This window comes from Bombus pascuorum, chromosome 15, assembly GCF_905332965.1.
Source record: "Bombus pascuorum chromosome 15, iyBomPasc1.1, whole genome shotgun sequence".
In the NCBI taxonomy this organism is placed as follows: Eukaryota; Metazoa; Arthropoda; class Insecta; order Hymenoptera; family Apidae; genus Bombus; species Bombus pascuorum.
Genome location: NC_083502.1, coordinates 3,389,393 through 3,410,864, shown reverse-complemented (window position 1 = coordinate 3,410,864; position 21,472 = coordinate 3,389,393). Strand labels below are relative to the sequence as shown.

The 21,472-nt window shown below is 41.9% G+C and overlaps 1 protein-coding gene across 5 annotated transcripts in view; it reads right to left on the bottom strand.

Annotated features, from left to right (window-relative positions):
* Positions 1-21,472, bottom strand: part of LOC132914819 (alpha-mannosidase 2) — a 100,610-nt gene that overhangs the window by 23,358 nt on the left and 55,780 nt on the right. For all 5 annotated transcript variants that reach the window (XM_060974246.1, XM_060974244.1, XM_060974245.1 and 2 more), the window contains exon 3: positions 6,424-6,516. In XM_060974246.1, the coding sequence (XP_060830229.1) occupies positions 6,424-6,516 (93 nt within the window). The remainder of the gene's footprint in view (positions 1-6,423; positions 6,517-21,472) is intronic.

Genomic DNA, 21,472 nt, shown 5'->3' with positions numbered 1-21,472 from the left:
ATTACAGATCGATCATCCAGAGCGTTTAATAAGCCGGCTACTACCGGAAACCGCCGCGGGAGATATCAAGGAAGGCTTATTCGTATGCATGAGACGATCGTGGCCCGGATCAGTGCGCCCCTTTAATACACCCCTGCCCCTTCACTCTTCATTGATCTCCTCTTCTCAGCTAGTACGATCCGTTCGATCGTTCAGTTTCCCGATAACTTTGCCGGCTACTTCTTCGAATCGTCGTCCTCTAAATGGAATGGACAGTTTTAAATACGAAAGCTGTCAGCGGTTCACCTTTCCTCCAGAGACAATTGCATGGATTTTGATTTATTTTTTCCAATCAATACTCCAACGCTAACACGTTTTTCGTGCTTTACACCGGTTGCGTAGCACCTAATTTTTGTGCTCTTAGCGTTTCATCTTTCTTCTTCTTTTTTCTTCTTCCTGTTACACTGCTATCCTGTATGCATAAGAAAGCACTGCTATTATGTGAATAAATAACGTTAATAAGCGCGCTGGCTGGCGGTAGTTCTCGCCGGAAAGGAAAAGAAGCAACGCGGAGAGAGTTAAAGGGTGGAAGAGGGTAAGTAGAGGACGACAAGCGACTCGTGACCGTTCCATTACATTTCCCCAGTCGCGATAGGCAACCACACCAACATTTTACCAGAGCAGACGTACTTTTTACGAGGACGTCTCTTACGACCTAAATGTATCTCGTATCTCGAATGCCGTTTACCTTCACCTATCGTGTCTCTCTCCACCGCTACATGTTTAGTACTCTACGTCAATCATGCGGAACGATAGAATTCCTTAGACATCGGTGTTCTCGTGGGAAATATTCTGATCGCAATTTAATCCAAATTTAGCTTACGAAGCTTATTTTTCTTGAGGAATTGGAAGATTAATTGGACACTGTGTACATAGGTTATCATAAATTAGAGAACTGCAACTGCCGGAAACACGTCCCCGGAGTCACGTACTCTGACGACTTTATATCCAGGTTTCTACGTCACTCTCAAAGGAGAAGTCGCCGCTAAAAGTGCATCACGAGCTGTGCAGGTTAATTTCCGGCCTGGCAACTTGCAAACTTCGCGCAACTTCTTCCCTAGTCTAATGCGTCCTTTCGTGAGAACCAAAAGCCAGCTCGTTTTCAGGTGATCACCGTCTTCTTCCTGTTTCCACGATTCCGATGTGTACTTTCGTCGATCTATAGGAAAAGAAAGTTTAAGCAGAAGCTCATTAGGCGGAAAGAACGCTCTCGTCCATCCGAATCTCGAGAATGCGGGCAGCTGCTTAGGACAGATTCGCCTTCGATCTTATTTTATCAGAATCATATCGTCAGGAGATTTGATGAACACGGCTTAGCAGCATTCGACTGTATTACCGAGAAATACCTGGTCCAATTTATCCACTGGCATCTTCAAGAAGAATAAACAATCTTTGTCCTGGCCTCAACATCCAATCCAATCTTTCTAACCTAACTCGAATCTAATCTCTTCAGAAGCATCGGAAGACTTGGAGTTGCGACTCGGTATAAATCGACCGCAGACCAAATGATACTATCAAACCCATTCTCCATCGATCCGCAAGCTTCCTAACCGAATAACAATCGACTGAATGTTTCAGAAGTACTCGGTCCGATCTGGCCACTGTTTCCCTTGTGGAGAATTATGGATGCTGGTAGCAGAGGGTCCAACAGCTCAGAAGAAAAACAGGATTAATAATTGTTGGATCGAAAGTACGGAGTTGGAATGACGGAACAAATATTTGGACGGAAGTGGTTCCCGGACGAAAGCGATTTCATCGAGTCCCAGGAGGCACGTACTTGCCGGGGACTTCGGACGCGGCTTCCCCTCGGCCCTTTCATCGTGCCGGAGTTCGACAAGTTCGACAATACTGGCTCATCAGGCCATTGTCGGCCAGGTACAATGGTGGGCGGTGGCCTTTTCGAAAACGCGCACAACAATGCCGATCTAGTCGTGGAATGCATCCGACGCACCTTCCACTTCCCATTCTGCTTATCCTTCCTTCCGTTCTTCGCCTCTCCTCCGCGATTTCCACGCTTGTTTGCCGATTCCATCGTTCGAATTACTGCACCGCCATTTTAATACCCACCAGTGGCCATTTTGTCGTCATTTCAACTGCCTCTCGTTCTGCTGAATACACCGACTTAATATGGAAATTCTTCTCCGCTGTTTCAGCGGTCTTTTTTTAAATCGATGTCCGGATCAGGAATTTTAGATAGAACAGGTTTTATATCGTAGGATTTTTCAGGAAGAAATTCTCGTGTTCAGATTTTTTTTGGAAATCCTTCTAACTCTCTTTGCGCGTTTTTCATTCTGTGTCTTCTTGCGTATTTTCGTAGCAAGTAGATGCGCCCAGTATTTGGCAAATTTTCTTTTGGTGATAACGATATTCGGTCCAAATTTAAATACCATACGTATCTACGCATTTTTTTGAAAACTGAAAAGTTGCCTCGTGTAGCACGATGAAAGAATACGTTTAGGGATATGGTGAGATATGTTCAGTACTCGATGTCGTCCATTCACGGTACCGTAGCGTCATAAACACGCCAATATTCTGCAATCTTGCCTAACAAGGTTATAGTGCTTTTCTTCCGGGCATAGATAACCCGCAAGGTAAAACTGAGAGGATAATATCGTGGAGAAAAATTCACCGCATAGACGACGAACACCACCGATCGACGTCTTCCATCTGTCGACTTCTTTGATTTGCGATTCCGTACCAGGAGATCGCGGAACTGTGAGCCTGATTGAATTTTCTCCAACCAAATGCAGTTTCGTGCTAGTTGAAACGTTTCTTCTTTTTTTTTTTTTTTCTTTTTTATTCAGGGGCTACCACTCGATTCCATTCACTTTTCTCCTATTCGACGTACCCAGAAACTAAACGTCTACAGGTAGTTTCAAAAATCGTTGCAACTGCACAACTTGATTATGACTATCTGTAACTGCATGACTTGACTATTACATCCTGAAACTGCACGACTTGAGTATTACATTCAGTAACTGCACGACTTGACTATGACTCCCTATAATTGCACGACTTGACTATTACATTATGAAACTGCACGACTTGACTATTATATTCTGAAACTGCAAGACTTGTCTATGACTCTCTGTGACTGCACGACTTGACTATGATTCTCTGTGACTGCACGACTTGACTATTACATTCAGTAACTGCACGACTTGACTATGACTCCCTGTAATTGCACGACTTGACTATTACATTATGAAACTGCACGACTTGACTATTATATTCTGAAACTGCAAGACTTGTCTATGACTCTCTGTAACTGCACGACTTGACTATTACATTATGAAACTGCACGACTTGACTATTATATTCTGAAACTGCAAGACTTGTCTATGACTCTCTGTGACTGCACGACTTGACTATGATTCTCTGTGACTGCACGACTTGACTATTACATTCTGAAACTGCAAGATTTGTCTATGACTCTCTGTAACTGCACGACTTGACTATTACATTCTGTAATTGCACGTGGATAAATGATACGTAGCATAGAATTTTTATCGAAAATCCGAAACGAAAGCTGCAGTCCAGATTGTGAATTCGGAAGCGCACAAAAGCGCCTAACTTGAATATTCCATAGAAACGGTGGATCTTGTTTGCCGCGATGAAAAAATCGCCGGATTTTTGCTCTTTTTCAGCGAACATTGAAATTCATCATGGCACGGGGATATGTTTCATCCTAACGAGCAGACGTGACGGCGTATCGGCGGTGCATCGAACCGATCGAGCAGCAACTTCGTACGGGGAGATTCACCTTTCACTTCCGGTCGCGCCTGGCAACGGCAGCCTGGCATTCACGTTCGCCAGCTAATTAAGCCGACGCATCCGAGGCATTTCGCAGATTCGTTAACGAAGTTGCTCGCCGCGCGGATCCGCCTTGAGGCGCCGTTGCTGAGCACGTACGATCCCTGTGCCGAGCTTGGTCCAGGCCTGCGTTGTAAACGCACCTTTCCATCCACCGCGTTGCTTTCCTACCGCTTCATTACACAGATCAGATTATCGTCGCATCGTGTTCATTCTTCTCCGTTGCGTTCAACCCTTCCAACCCTCTAATCTGTGTTTCGCCTCTGGCTGATCGGATACGCACTCTGAGATTTCGCCATAGCAAACTGACTCTTCTTTAAGATCCACGATCGTCAGAATTTACTCGAAACGAGTTACAGTCGGATTACAGGAGTTGAAAACGATGTCATAAATTTTCTTTCTTACTTATTTCTCGTTACAATTATACGAGTTTGCTCCAATCGATGATCGTTGGCATTTAGGTGAACAAATTTTGCGCGGTTATTCCACGTTAGAAAAACAGCAATCGAACATAGAAGTAAGCTTCTTGCAGATTACAAGCGTCCGCTCAAATCCGCTTCGTGCATTCACCGCGGTATTCAACAAGCTTGACGATCCACAGTTTTCAGCGAACATCGCGAAAGGCGCAACTTATCGACCGAGCCGGGGATTCATTATCGAGCACTCGAGCCGCTCCGGTGAAAAAACCAGGGAGTTTTATCCGGTCGAATAAATAAACGAGCTATGAGGCTAAATATTGAAAATTCTCGGACGAGCAAGCGCCTAGAGTTTTCTCTCCCGACCACGTGAGTTTTAATGAAACATTCCCATTAGCGTCAAGGGCCAAGGGAACCGCTGGTCAAGGGAATCGTTGCACAAAGGTTTGCTGGAAAACCGCGACATGACCAGAGCTGCACACACCTAAATCACATCCACGCTTCTCCTATACATTACATTGGTACAATTGGAGCATTTTTAATGGCAGAAAAATTCGCGCGATCCTTCGGAAGGCTGTTTTTTTTGGCGCTTTTTGATAGCCACGATGTGTCTTCCATCATGGAAGAATTATTTTTTCGCATCCTTTGTTTAGGCGACAATTTTTGCACCTCAGTCGACTATTATCGAATACTTTGATACGAAATATCGGGCAAGTGCATGTCATATGGAACTTGTACAGTTGTCCCACGCAGAACACGGTATTCTTAGAACACGGATTCGCTGTAAGACGGTTTGGCAATTGGGAAAGTACAGATATTAGGTTGTCCGAAAAGTTTCTTTCGTTTTATGAGGAAATAATAGACGCGCAACGTTTTTTGTTTTATATTATTTTCTCGAATTACGAACGATCCATTTTTTTCTGTCGACATAAACACCGCGACATTTCACAGACTTGTTTTCACGTTTGTACGAAGGTGCACTGTTGTAAAAGACACGTTTGCGAAAGGAAGACACTTTTCTGATAGCTTAATAGATCTATAACACGATTTCGCTGTGGCAGAGTTCGAGAACCGGAGAAAAGGAACGCGATGAAAATTTCCGCTAATCTCAATATTTTTCACAATTGTAAAAAGTACCGTTTCTTGTATCATTTGTCGCATGGATGCCTGTTTAAGTGCAGAATACTATGGCGCAATTGCTCAAACGAATCGTATTTAATTCAGTTTCGTTCTATTTTCCCATAAACCTGTATTTACCTGTATTTGGTTCCTGCACCGAGGCATTTAATTTCTTCCACCATGGCACATCAAATAGCACAGCCATCCTGTGCTATCTATATTTCCCTTAACACTAGAACTACCGATAGTTAACACGAAGCTATTTTTACCAAACCAGTGAAAATGACTGGTCTTTAAAAAATACGTAATAATAGAATATTTGTAAATTTATTGATTTATTACTTTCTTACAGAAGCAATTCCATGTTACGTAGTACATTTTTTGACACATTTATAAAATTGTAGAACCAGTCGTTTTGATTGCTGTGGTATTTCTAGCGTTAGCATCTAGCGATCCAGCGATCGATCCGGAATTTTCCTGATAACCGATATCGTCGTATCGAATGATACGCGGTAGAAATTCTAAAAACGCGTGGCAAGTTGTAGAAAACGAGGAAACTGGTTAATTGGGGTTCGATAAACAGATTGCAGGATCCTTTTACACTTTGACAAGTACCAGTCATTTTCACTGCTATTGGTATAAGTTGTCTCGATACAAAATTATTTTCAGTTTGAATACATAGAAAACAAAATAAAATTCATTATATTATTCTTTTAGCTATCGTTTCGAAGATTATTACATCATTGTAGAAAAAAAACTATAACATGATGTAGGAATTTTTAAATAAAATTGTAAAACCAGTCAATTTCACTGGTGTGGTAGTTCTAGTGTTAAACGCTACTTTCTTACGCTTCCTGGTGTTCTTTTCTCCTCTTTCCTTTCCTCTATCGCTCATTAAGAATTCGTATTTCCATGCTGGTTGATATTCTCAGTCGCAGGAAGTGCAGAATCTCCGCGCGTGAAATAGAATCGGGCAGTGACGATAGCGCGCGCGCAAACGGTTGACAAACGATAACGTTAACGATGGCATAATTACCTTCAACGGCGGCCTCGTCGGATCTTTCCTGAGCACCACGTAACGAGTCTCGAAGCTGTCGTCCCAGTATTCCCGGCTGCGCATCCACGACGGCTGTAACAGAAACACAGAGACAATTCAGTTACGTACATGCAACTATCCTGCTGTTCGATAAGCAGACGAGGAACCGCGGTAATATGCAAATTTGCCAAGCATCTCGTCGAATCGCCAATGAAAATCAGCCGGACGCCCGATTTTTATGCTGCTGAAACGCATTACCTGGCTCTTTTTAATTAATAATTAATCATCGGCTGGCCGATAAGCGGGGACGAGGGAGTAACATTCGGCTGAACGACTTTCCATCACGATACCACCACGATACCACCACTAGAATCGATGCAACGAGTCATACAATTTACGACGAACGATAAGAATGTGCGAGCTCCGGTTATTAACGATGCTGAACCACGTGGTTAATGACAGAACGGTTACTGCGACTCCTCTACTAATTCACTGCTTGCTGCAGTGGCTTCCTTAACAATCACACATACATGCGTACACACACATACACGCACAAATACATGCATACATACAGCCACACAGATGCACACACAAACATATATATATACACATGCATGCACACACATACACACACATTCATACACACACTGAACGTCTTTACGGTATAGGAAAGCTGACAAGCTGTAAGTCATCCGTTGTGATCGCGAGTAATGCGTCGAGATTGTAGAATGGTCTTTTGTCGTTGGAAAAAATAAATAAAAAATATGGTTGGAATGTGGTTGGAAAAAAATAAATTTTGGTGCTTTACAGGCTTTCCTGGCGAAATTTGTATAGTTTCCGATTTTTAGAAAAAGTACGGTATCGAATGGAAAGATCGAAATTTGATGGAAGAGATCTTGCGGTTGGACAGGTCAGAAGATCTGGACGTATAAAGGCGAATATTTGTTGAGAATCGATGATCATTTTGGTTCACGCGGTTGTTGGCTGTGTGCTGTTCGCGCGTTCCATTAAACGACGGCTTTATCGTCGTAATTGCCTCGACGTGATACCTTGGTCGATAACGAAAACGCGACCAGGTACGAGCGAAGAAGGTTTCACGCCTACAGCGCCTTTGAAATTCTCTCACTGTCGTGTTCCGGGCAACGTTATCGCCTTGCTTTCAGTGATCACTCGTTGAGAAGTCGGATCAAGTGAATTTGAGAATCACATTTCTCAAAATTAATTAAAGACGCTTCCTGAAAAGATGAACGCGAAGCTTCGTCCAACTTTCGCTCGTCGAACCTGTTTTCTTCGAAAATTTCGACAAACCTGTGAAACGTCTGTGATTCGAAGATGTTGGCTTGGTTCCTCCGAGGTTCGAGTTACCGAGGTTCCGCTGTAATTGATCTAGGAAACACAGGTTAAAGACTGATTTAAGCGTGAAGCTTCTGAGCAGGCGTTGAGTGGATAAAAGCTGGTGAGAAACCGAAGCCCAACGGCTTCGGAAAATATTGGCCAAGTGGCCATTGGCTGGAAGTTGACTTATCCGACTACTCGAGGGCTTCGGCCAGGTGTCGAGCGGATAAAAGCCTTGGAAGGCAAGCGTGGCTGATTACTGCGCAAAACCGTCGGCCAAGTGCTCATTGACTACTAAACTGATTTAGAGGAAGAAGAAGCCCGATGCTACTTGCTACCGTTCGAATAAATTGGCCAAGTGGTTATCGAGGCTCGAGCACCTCAAACTGTTCTAAAAAATCTTAGCCGAGTGGCTATTGATCTCCCAAAGTCTGGTCGTCGATTAATTGCCACAGGACCCTTCAGACAATTACCCGTTAAGGTGTTACCAAAATATCGCCGATTTACAATTTAATTTGTAAGAAAAAGTATTTTAAAAATTCTAAATTTTAAAAATCGGGCACCTCAAATTGTTTTAAAAAGCTTAGCCGAGTGGCTATCGATCTCCCAAAGTCTGGTGGTCGATTAATTGTCACGGGACCTTTCAGACAATTACTCATAAACCCTTTGCACTCCGAATTTTATTTCAATTTCGTTAGCAGCAGCTCCAAAAGTTTTTAAATGTTTTATTTGCAATTTACTTCAACTAAAAAATAAGACAATTTAAATAAAGGAAGAAAAAAATTCATTTAAATATCAATTTTATTCACACTATTGTTGTATTTTGTAATTTTTAAGGGTACGATATATCTTGAAACAATTTCCAGGATGCAATCCTGCTTTTCTTTCGCACGTTTCACAAAAGGAGGCGAGGCTGAAAGAACATCGAGTGGGACTCGACAAAGGAGTTCTTGAGATAAAAACTGATGTCGAGTCACACTCGACATACGAGTGCAAAGGGTTAAGGTGCTACCAAAATATCACCGATTTCCAACATAATTTGCAATAAAAAATATTTTAAAAATTCTGTAATTTAAATATCTGAAAAATCTTAGCCGAGTGGCTAGTGATCTCCCAAAGTCTGGCCGTCGATTAATTGCCACAGGGCCCTTCAGACAATTACTCATTAAGATTTGACCAAACTATTCCCATTTACAACTTAACTTGCAATAAAAAATATTTAAAACATTCTCCATTTTAAATTCATCGAACCCTTGTGGTGTAATTTTTCTCGCAGGTTTCCTCTAGCGGAAAGTTACTCGAATATTACGAATGACATTCCATCCTGAAAATCCCATTGATGATTGTTTATACGTTCTTAATAAATTAAGCCAAATAAATGATCTGGATTGGCTGTCGTTACACCAGAGCTCTAAAAGCTCGGATTCTAGACGTGAAAAAGAACTGATTCCCTTCCGGTCGATCTGGAATCCTCGAGAACAGTCGAAAGCAATTCGATCACCATTAGTTGGAGGAGGCACAAAGACGCTTTGGTATCCTTCGGGAGAGAGGAATGATCGTGGAACGGTAAATGGGTTGACGAAAGGGAAAGGATCGGTCTTAGTCCAGCGAGATCGCATGTTCGGTGAGACGATGTGTGGGGTCCGAGAGGAAGAGCAACGGGAATAAAAACAATTAGGGGGAGGAAAAAGAAGCAGGACGAGTGGCGAGATGGAAGTGGCGCACACGAACTTTCCCAACGATTTATGGTCTTTGAAGCCACTCGGAGAATACGATTCAGGGTTTCGTATTAGGACACTTTGCTACCGATATTCTTGCCTCTTCTTGTCTTCGTATTATGGGATAATGATATTATCGTATTAGACCACGGACGAGCAAGTTTCAACGATAAAATCTAAAATTGCATGTAAAAACGTGTGAATCGTTGGAACATTTCTGAGAAATCGCAGTAGCAAGACTCGAGTATACGGCGAGCTGAGATCGCTGCTGACAAAAGTACGCTTCAGATGATAAATATTTTATAATTAGAGGAGGCGCGGCGTACTTGGAATACCAAATACCAATACCAAAGCATATAGTTTGTTTGAAAGGAAGAAGAAATTGCAGCATAGGACGAGAGGGAGGAATAAAACTGCGTAATATCATAGGCAAACTAATAAACTTTTATACTGCAGACTCTCAGCAATGGCGCAAAGCGCAAGGTATCTGTAACTTTGGTGTAATTAAAAAATGGAAATAAAGCAAGGATTTCGTTACGGAGCAGCGATATTCCGATTTATCTTCGCTGTATAAAATTAAAAAACGAGTAGATGATGAAACGATTTTCTCTTGTGATCTGATGGGACAAAAATCGCAGCACGGGCACAGTCGTCTCAGGTGTAAATATCGATCCTATGATTCTTAAAATTAACTCGCAGTAGTCTCAGCAGCTTTCGCGTCATAACCAACGCGTTCACAATGTACCCAACATCTCGCACCAATGAAACACTTCACCTCTTTTGCCTTCGCCGTAATTCACATTCAGAACAGCACACATCTCTCAGCGGGTTTTTCCTTGATATTCCGAATTAGCAAGGTGGCGTTAAAACCTAAAACACCGTGTCGCAATTCGTATTCACCGAGTGTTCGCAAATTGGCACGAGACCATGGAATTAACGCGCAAACGAGTAGATCAAGCGGTTTACTGCAAAGTTTCAACATATTTTAGCCACGATTGCAACGATCGAATATTTGCTGAGACACTTTTGCGAGTCGACGTTTCTTGCTCACTGGGAAATATCAAAATTGCGATTCGTTATATGAAGAATGTCAAAAAACAGAACAAAGACGTAACGTAAGAAGATGGTAACGACGAAGAAAATGATCTAATGCTCGATCAAAGCGAACTTAATTCTTGAATCAGTACACGATAATTCCTGTGTTTTGTTCTTTGGCGCGTCGCAGCACGTTTGGCGCGCTATAGCAACTGGCGTTGTAAGAAGTCGAAATCGGCGGTCCACTGCGATAATAGTTAACGTTCTTAACCTGGATCGTCGCAAAAGAATCCACGTGAGAAGAATACTGTGTTACTGGACCAAGGCCATTGCTCGCAAGTGTGGCAAGTGTGGCAAGTGTCGGCAGAAGGCTGAATCCTAATGGAGTACAAGTTTTAGAGTAACGGCAGCTTGACCTTGAGCCTCGGTAACACTAGAAATAATCCATAGCGGCGCGTATACGTCATGGAAGACCCTAAATCTCACTTTTGTTCGGAGTTTCGAGCAGCGAGACTCCGCCAGGGTGGCTTTCAACAATCCCTGACTGCAGATTTCATATTTTCGACTATGTTACTGTAGGAAATTGAATTCCCAGGCAACCAATCCGACGACAGGCAACGAAAAGAGAGAGAGAGAGAGGGAGAAAGGGATGGTCCTCGAGGCGGAAAGGCCGGCTCGATTATCCGTTGATCATCCGAGCTTCCCTGTAACAGAGTTAATCCCGGGGACGTTAATTAAACAGCGAAAAGCTCGGCTCCCGTCCCATCTAATCCATCGAGGCGGTCTTTTAACGGCGGATTATTCGCCGGCAGGCTCTTTCTTTTCATCCCCCGATCGATCTTACGCCTCGCCTTCACGCGCCTTTAACGAAATTAGAGCCGAGACTAGCGACAGCCTCCTACTATCCACGGTAAACGTCTGCGCCTCTATTTTCTGCGGCTATCTATCTTTTCGTTTATCCGTCTGCCGGGATTCTGAACTTTGGTATCGCTCGAATGGTTCATTTTTAGGGGACTGCAGACCTTCCTTTCAACGGACGTGTCATTTAGAGGAATTCGAGCGATGAAATGGCTTTTCTCGCGGCATCAGTATTTTCCATTTGGCACGACAGTGACGCAGGATATCTATAAGAATTGCGAATGTCTCGTTCATTACATTTGTATAGGTTAAGTTTGTATCGGCTACGGATTAGTTTTGAGTCAGATTAGTTTGCGTTAGATTTGACGTTAGGTTGGGCTCGCGACGGAAATAACAGAAATACAGGTATCAGCTCGTATAACACGGCAGACATAGGTTCCGGAAGAATGTCGTGTTACGCGAAAAATGGAGACACTTGATTAACCAGTTCGATGTTTTACGACGAGTATACTCGTCACAAATAAATGGCAATATACTGTACTACGACGAGTATACTCGTCACGAAGAAATGGCAACATACTATGTTACGACGAGTATGTGGCAATATTTTGTACTACGACGAGTATACTCGTCACAAGTAACACATGGTTACAATTTGCTGTTTAAACTGCAATTTAGTAATTGCAGTAAGTTGCAGTAATAAAATTGAGAAATGAAAGAGTCATCTCGTCACAAGTTAATTCTACATTATAACAGCCACAGATAATCTGTGTTTGACGAATTTACTCGTCATCGCTTACGTTCCAGGTACACACTTATCGAACAGCTAACTGATTAACACGATACAATTATATCTTTTGTAATTGGCAGAAACTTTTCTCTCAATTATTCGCCAAAGATTTTCTATGATATTGAAACGTGGGGCACAAGCAGGCCGGATCAAAAATCTCGATATTTTTAAGATGTAGCCACTGTTGTTTCGCGTGTTTCGACGCTCGAACCGCAGCGTTGTCCTGTCGATAATACAGATCATCGTCTTCAATTTCTTCCGCGAATGGTATCAGTACCATTTCCACCTACACGTTCATTTTCCAGTCTTCTCATCAAAATACCATCGTACACAAACTCGTCATTAGAACGGACCAATTATTAGATTTTACCAAAAATTACAGCGGTTTTGCGGAAATTGTCGAGCACCGTAAGAACACGGTGCACCGCGAATCTTAATTAAAACACAGATCTTAATTACAACAGAAACGCTAATTATTTCTGCAAACAGCACTCGGTCTAACGAACAGCTAGGAAAATTCCTACCGCCAAAATTCCCACGACCGACGATCTTTCCAAATCTGCTATGTATATCCGACTGAAACAAGTTGGTCCACTGATTGTTAGATTATTCAAGACTATGCAAACGACAATACCAGCGCTCTGCGCTCAGCAGAGACAGTTTCTTTTAATTAAATTCCGGCTCATTCGCATGATACGTCGAAACAAGCTGGCCGACGGTCAGCCGTGTTTTTAATTAAAGGATCGCAGTTGCATTTTTTTTAAATTGCCAAAGAGTGGGTGAAGGGGGAGGAATATTTCCCGCTGGTCGTTTGGCGGTCAGCCAAAGGAAAAGCGGGGGAAATTCAATTCACCGTAGCTCGTGGGACAGAAATACGCGCGATAATTATTTGCGCTCGCTCCTGCAAATATTAATTTCAAGAAACCCTTTTCTCCCTCTTGCTCCACCTCCACACGCGAATGGAAGAGGAATTTTTTCCGCCGGACGAAGAGGATTAAAAAAAATATTCGCGCGCCATTCTCCCTGTCTCTGTTTCTCGCGTCGTTGCATTAAATTTCGCGTTGCCGGCCGGCTAGCTTGCAAATTACACTTGTATTTCATTCTTTTCTGGTTAGTTTTTAAATCGACCCTCTCGTTTCGCTCTCTCGAACCGGCTGGCCTCGATACCAATATTACCGTAATCGAAAAATACTACCGACGACATCTTCGCTGAAACTATTGGCCTCACGCGCTCGTGTTTTCTCTCTTTTTTTTTTCTTTTTTCTTGTTTTTGCTTCGTATCGATACGCGGATGCGCGTACCTCAAGTCGATGAATCGGTACACGCAGCGCACGATGAATCGTTGCACCGGATGTGTCAGAATTATATCAGCGAATGAAATTTTTCGTGAAAAGCACGCGAAACTTTTCTAATTTTAATTTCCTGTATCGTGTGTCCACGAATGATAGGAGTACAATTGCTGAATTTCCATTCGTCAGGAATATCCTGGTGAATTTTTCGAGTATTAGTTCGAAAGGTGACAGAGAGTAGCAGAAAAATGATTGAAATTATAAATTTAGTATTCGCAGCAGGTTACGTAAACGTTGAGACGGTTGTAGGGTTTTATTCTCCGCGAAATTCGAAACTGGTGATTTCTCATTAGAAGATGAACCAAGTGGAAAAGGTCGGCAATTACTGGCGACGATAATATTTTAAGCGATATTACTGAAAATAATACACGACAAACAGCGAGAGGAATTGCGTTTGAAATGGAAAGCAGTCGTTTTACGATTATTCGTGAGTTAGTTGGCGCAGAAAAACCAAAGGAAATGGGAAATTTCGTGGTAGAAGTACGTGGAAAAACGAGAAATAATTTACATCTGTTCAAAGATTCATTTGATGCTGGATTATTACAGTGAAATATCGTATTCCTCGTTTATTACTTTGCCACATATTTTTATTTACATGTTCTCCATGCAAAGGATAATTACAGCGCACGTAGTATTAACAAAATTATGTTCTACAAACATTTAAGCTCTGCTTTTACACATTTCAAGATTGCAATACCTCGGTATGAAAGTTTTCAAATAAACGTTGTTAAGTTTCGCAGTGGCTAACCAAATATAGAACAAGGTGAGTAGTTAGATAATTTAAATTTCCAGTTTTACTCTTCAACGAAACTTAAAGAAGACGAGAAGTAGAAGTATTTTCCTCCTAAAACCTTCAAACTCCAAAGATTACTGGGCCCACAATAATTGCCTCGTTGTTAAATAAATTTAAACGAGGAAAGTTCTACGTAATTTTGACGAAAAATCGCGCGTTTCAAATTGTTCAGGTTGACTGATAGAGGAACGAGTGGATGAATTTGTAATAGAAAAACATATTGAAATAAGTATAGGTATAAGTATAGTGTGTGCTGATCCAGATCCTCACTCTTAGTGTTACAATACGATAGAAGAAACTATGATAGTGAACAGGTTCACATATTTATAGCAAAGCACATTACCAAAAAAGTTAACCTTGCAGCTCTAGCTGAAGGCTACAAGAAACAGCGATAGAAATCTACTTATAGCTCTTTTCTTTCCAGACCTTGTAACCTAAAACATAATTTATATTCAGAAGCACGATAATATGGACCTCTGCTTATTTAGAATATTTTTTGGTTTCACTAAATTCTATTCTCTTCGTAACAGCGATGTGTAGGTCACGGATATACAAAAGCAAAGATGTAGAGTTTTTCTTCAAGTAATTACTTCAACAAGAACGCTCAATAAAATTGTAATTTCGTTCTACTACGCTGCATTGCACTGAGCTTGCATCTTTGAATTATTTCGATAAAGACAAAAGGATAGAAATTCCTGCAAATTTCTAGATGTGCAGTAGCATCTCTTTAAATGCTCGTCTTTTTGTTTCCCGTAATTGACGGGTCATTTTCACTATTACTAAGACTTTCCCTTAATTAGTTAACCGCGTTCGACGTATATACACGTCATTTGGATTTACTTCGACGCGGTTGACGTATATACTCGTCATGTGAAATAAAAAATTACCATTTACTATAAGAAGTGAAAATTTTAGTAAAAAGCGTTACGTCATTTAGTGGCATGTTTTCTTTATACTTTCGGTAGATCTATCGTGTATTTTATAGAAAACAGTTTGATTATTTGATTATTCTCTTTGCCGATAGGCTATTCCCCGAATTTGTTTGTCTTTTATATCAGCTTATGCGACTTTATAGCAGCTACACCGTTAAAAGCAAATCCCCTTCGAAGATGTGCCGTCTGTTGAAAAAACGGAATCCGTAAGGAGTCGCGTTACTAAGTGCCACTTTGTGTGGTACGTTGCCTTGAAAAGCACCACACGGAAATCAATCGAATTTCTGACATTTCTTTTATTATTTTCAAGTTATTAATAACAACACCATTTTCAACGATGAATTGCTAATTTTTCGTCGAATAAAGATACAATCCTTGCTTCTAGTTTTGCTTTATTTTTTTCGTCAAATTTACAATAGTAGCATTTGCTCTGGTTCGATGCGTATACTCGTCGCTTGATTTTATCTGCGCAGCTCGTAAGGGATTTTCGAAACTAAATTCCGCGGTTAACAGATTAAGGGTAACCAGGTGGAAGCATCGCTAATGAGCCAGCGATGTCGATGCGACATAAAGACGAAATAAAAGAAGCAGAAGTATAACAAGAATTTTCCAGGTTGTTGTACAGAGATCGATCGATGGATTCTATGTTACAACCGCGACTTTTCCACGTTTCTCTTGAGAAATTTCCAAGATTCCTGTCCCCTACGCGATCATTCGCCGCCGAGGAGACGCGAATTTCGATCGAATCGAACAGAGACGATAACGTAACGCATAATTTTTCAGTGGCACTGCGTTACAGTAGATTAGGAGACTGATGTCTCTCAACAGACTCAGATACGTCAAACATAGGAAACATCATCATCGTGCGAAGTAGAACGTGCTCATCTGTTCCAAGCAGCTGGCTCAATCGTGTAGATGATCCATCGCGCTCTGCTGCAGGGTAATCTTGGCACGAGAGTGACTGCAAATCATCAACTATTCCGCGTCAATCACGCGTCAAGAACAAAGGAATGCTTAGCGCAGTGCATGCAATCATTTGCCTCGTGCTCCTACACGTTCCCGTTGCTTTTACGTGTTTCCTTTGTGCGAATGCGCTATTACTATTAACCAAAGCACATTGGCAGCGAAATAAATCGTGCAGATCGTATCAATCAATCCTGACCAAGGGATCCTGATAAATTTCAACTCTATTTGTTCTTTTTATCGGTAGAATCATCTTTATGGCGCTCTGAATAGCTTTTTTATCCTTGGAATTTCCTCTTTTCTTTTCTTTTCTTCTTTTTTTTTTTTTTGGTCTTATGTTGCTTATTTATCAGCGGAACTCTTATTTCAGGGGGATTCAACTTCTATTATCTTTGGATTTATTCTTTTATTAATGGAAGACCAAATTTGTTCTCCTTTGGTGAGCACGTGTCGCTTATTTAGCAGCGCGGTTCTCTTCTATTGAGTTGGCAACTAAGCGATTGCGGCTTTTGTCAATACCACCTAATAGCAAAACCCGCAATCACTTAGTTGCCAAGCCAATAATTCTAAAAATCGGAATTCCGCTACAGACACGATACAACGCAGCGCGAATTACTATTCGTTACTTCGCGTCGATTAATTACATGGAAAATTCAGGATTCGTGAGGGATTCGGCTGGAACCGGCCGGATTATGGGTAATCGGGTATCGGCAGCCGCGTAATGCTCGCTGATGGGCCCCGGTGTGAATTACTTTATCCGAAAATACGTAGGAAATTGCGGCCACGCATTATCGCGCGATGCGTCATCGCGAGCGCAACCGGCCGCGATCAGACATCGACCTGGGCAAAATGAAATTTACGACGCGGCACCGCGTATAATGTGTGCGTCCCAGGCACCGAGGGCTGGTCGTTCGCGGACCTCGAAACAGAGGGACGAGAGGGATAAATCGCGTTTGCGCCCGGCGTCCGCCGCCGCCGCCGCCGTACCGTCGCCGCCGTAATTACTCGTCCCGTGGCGCCTGGAAATTTACCGGAAGGATCGACTGCGTTTCCAGCGATCCTTATCACCGGCAAACGTAGTTTTTCAACCGCTCGTGCAGCCAATTCTTGGGAAATCGCGAAAGAGACGAGGCGGTTCTATCGCATTTCGTTCGAGCCTCAAGTTTTCCCGTGTTTGTAAAAATACAACGCTGTGAATAATTATGGTAGTAATTATGATACGCTTGAACACAGATTCGGCATTGTCTTTTCGATATTTCCAGTGAGAAACCACTGATCAGGTTCGGACGAGTCAAGTGAAATTGCCTTCGTGAAACGCACGGTGTACGCTAGAAAATAGGACGCCGTGTTACACGCTGAATTTTATTTATTATCCTTCGTGACCGAGACAGACAGACAGACGAAAAGAATTTTCCACGAGGACGGTGCTCTGTCATTCGTACAGCCGCGTACTACGTAAACGGTTTCAAGATTTCCGAATGGAATGATCAGCGTGGTCGCTGCTGACCTGAAAGCGATCCACACTCTGTGGCAAATTGTCGCAGGACGAGTTTACCATCGGCAGAAACGACACGCAGAAAACAAATAGGAAATACAAAATGGACTCAAAAACGGAATTAAACGAATGATAGGATATGATTATGAAGCGAAAAACTTCAAATAAACTGGCGGATATTGTACCTAAGTGTTAGGGAGATGATACAGTTACACTGTACATGTGAATGTGTGTGTAGCGTCAGAGCGCGTCCAGGCCTGAGTTGAGACAAAGGACGATTGGCAGTTGTTAAGAAGCATCCAGAAGGGCCGGTTAGCTGTCGAGTCTAGAGAAAGTGCTGAGACACGTGCAAGTGTAAATCGAAGAATAAGTGAGGAATCCTTCTTGTAATAAATATAATATTATTCTAATATTACACCCCAGTGTATATTCAGTGTTCCTTCAACATTATTTCGGCACCAAAGATCCACATTTCTTACACTAAGAGATCAATAAAAGTAATCTCAGAGATAATAGAAAAACCACTATTGGGGAATATTTGGGGATTTTAAAGAAGTGCAGGAATTCTGTAATGTTTCGATGAAAAATCGTAGGAAACATCGAGCACTTGGCGATATTTTATCGGAGCACCAAGCAAAGGCGGAAATCCTACGATATTTCGACGAAATTTTAAGAAAAGGACACAAGTCTGCAATATTTCCACGAAATCTACAAATAGAGAGTTTCACGATATCTCGTGGAAATCGTCTCGGGCTAAATTCCCTGTTCCATGAAAATTTCGTCATAATTTCGACCGGTATCGTAGGAAGATCGTTCTACAGCCTCGCGACAGCCAGTAAATTGTACAAGGTCGTAAGGAATCGATGCTGCGTTTGGACATTAACGGTCGTGGGAGGAAATGTGTCGTTTCCTGGCCGGACCGATGCCGCAATGGAGAGGAAACGTCCGATAACCGACGACACGGTATTCGCCTACGCTCGACGAACTTGCAGGCATCTGGAACGTTCGAAAGCCAGGCAAGACAGTGGCGGCTGGAGATTCGGTCAAGGTTTGCGGGTCAAGTAGCGGCTCGGAACAGCTTGCACGCGTTCCCTTTTCCTACTGCGAACGTCGGGATTACTCGCAACCATAACCCAACCAGCTGTCGAATCGATAGCGTAATCGAAACCGTACGATTTCAGCTCTCCCTTGGCACATTCGACCCAGAAACCTAAAAAATTGTTAGCAGAAACCCTGTGTGAAAATTGTTGAGATTGAGGATGACCGATTGAAGAACGAGTGGATGAATTTGTAATAGAAAAGTATATTGAAATAATTAGAGCTACAAGTATAAGTTTATGCCGATTCAGACCTTTACTCTCCTAGCGTTACTAGACAATGGGGAGCACGTTCATGTTATAGGATCTTTACTACGATTGGTTTATTTACAATAGATTAAACAGATGTTGGTTAAACAGGAAACGACCTTACGAATTTCTATTCGAATATTAATTTTTGGTATTTGTATTTTCGTCCTGTTATTGGATCAGGAGTTGACTGACTTCATGAGTTGACAATGTCGAGATTGAAAGAACAGTAGATGACTGCTCTTATTAATATTTTTTTTTTTATTTTATTTTATTTTGGTTATTTTACAATTTGTCCTTGTGGACATTTGGTAAAGTGTTATATCTTGTTGGTGAAGAAAAAAAAATATAAATAAAAAATAAATATAGCATGTGGGCGGCTACCCCCAGCGGGGTGCCAGCTTCGTTTTTTCTAAGTTATATCTTTTATGGTTATTAATATTAACTTGACTATACGAAGATTGGGAGAACAGTAGTAGACCCGTCTCGTACTATTAAGGAGGAAAGCTCGGTGTGGGTGTGCCTTTTTGAACTAAGAACGCGGATTCGTTGTTCACACTTTTCGGTAGAAAAGCGAGGGTAACGATCCGCGATGCCCATTGGTTATAGCCAACGTTAATAAATAAAAATACGAGGAGAAAGTCTCCTGCAGATGTGGCTCGTGGGTGTCCTTGTTCATGGGAAAAACCTGCTATTTTGCTGGACAAACATCCGCTTTCTCCGTAATTAGTAAGAGCGTGCAATAAACATAAGGACTGTTTCAAGGACCATCCATAAACCGAAGATATTCATATGAATTGAGATTAAGCTAAAAAGATTCGGTTTATGGTGGTTCCTTAAGTTTATTGCTGGTCAGTGTAACGATGTGTAGGCCTTGGCAGCCAGACCATGAGAGACGTCGCACTGACCATCTCGCGCGACGTAACGGTATTTTTCTGAACGATGTAGACCCAATTTTAGTTTATAAATCCAAAAGTAAATTTCTCTTTCAAAAATAGGTTCAATCCCGCGACTCAGAAAATCCAAATTCTGGCGACTCACGTCGTCAAAGATGATCACCAGACTCGTTAACGTACAATAAACAAGAAGAAGAAGCGAAGTAAGAAGATCGCACTTGCGCTTGAAGACTATCTATTGGGTTGGAAATTAAGTGATTGAGGGTTTTATCATTAGGTTGTATTGACAAAAGCCGCAATCACTTAGTTGCCAAGCCAATAGTACTCTTGAAAGACCAGAAAACTATGTTCGCGTGTTTGATTTTCGCAGCGAGCTTCTCTCAAAGGATTTATCAAGCGAAATTTAAGAAAACGTGGATATAGGCGCACGTAGCTCGCAAGTCGAGTGTCTTCATCGAGGACGAACAGAAATACGGCAAGACGATGGCGATAGTTGGACGATATCGTCGTAAAACGCGTTATCGTTTCCTACTACTCACCTGCTTGCAAAGTCAATTTTTACTACACAATCTTGGAACAGTGTTTTACGTTTTCTTATTTACAACGGTGGAAAAACTGGCGTGCTGTGGATGTTAATCAATTTTCAGGTGACAATATCTATCACTTAGAATGGAAGCGAAGATCGAAGCCAAGAATGAAGATTGAAGCGCACATCGAAGCGAAAATGGATGCTGGCAAAAATACAATTTCTCGATATTGATCGATTTTTAACCGAAGAATACCACGAAAAGTGACAAATTAACGCGACAATTTACTACGAGTTCTCCGTGTTAATTAATTTTCCATCTGCCGGATCGTGTGGCAAAAAGTAACCTACGACGAATATACTCGTCAAACAAGAAGCATATGCGCCTGTTATAATATAAAATTAAATCGTAATGAAACGGCTATTTTATTTCTTCATTTTATTACCCACGGTGCTGGTCGTAACGCGAAATATCGTCATTTCTTCATGACGAGTATACTTATCGAAAACGTGGAACCGGTCGAGCAACCTTAAAATTCACCTATACTGCGTAATCTTTAAAATTAAATTACAAGAACGTAGGTCACGAGAGCAAAGTGGAATTTTTCAACGAAGTGCAATTTTCAAATCGACGATAAGGAAAGCTATTATATTCACTTACAACAATTTTCTCGCGCGAACCAACTTTCACCTTATTATCACCGTAGCTGGCGTTCAAAGTGCAGAATTCCCGTTCGAAGCGTAACGTTTCTTTTTCCTTTATTTTCCTGTCCTCTTTTTTCTTTTTTTTTTTTTCATTCGACTATGCAAATATGCAATGCACACAGCGAGGACAGGGAATAGGATCCTGATCAGGAAGACTGGCTTTCATCGTAACCGGAACGTGTTCGACGACAGCGGAGGGACCACACGACGACGATGTCGAGGCGAAAGAAGACGAACGAGATGGGAAAAGGGGTGTGGGCCTTTTCCTTCCGTTGAATTCTAAGGTATCGACTTTTCAATTGGGTCAC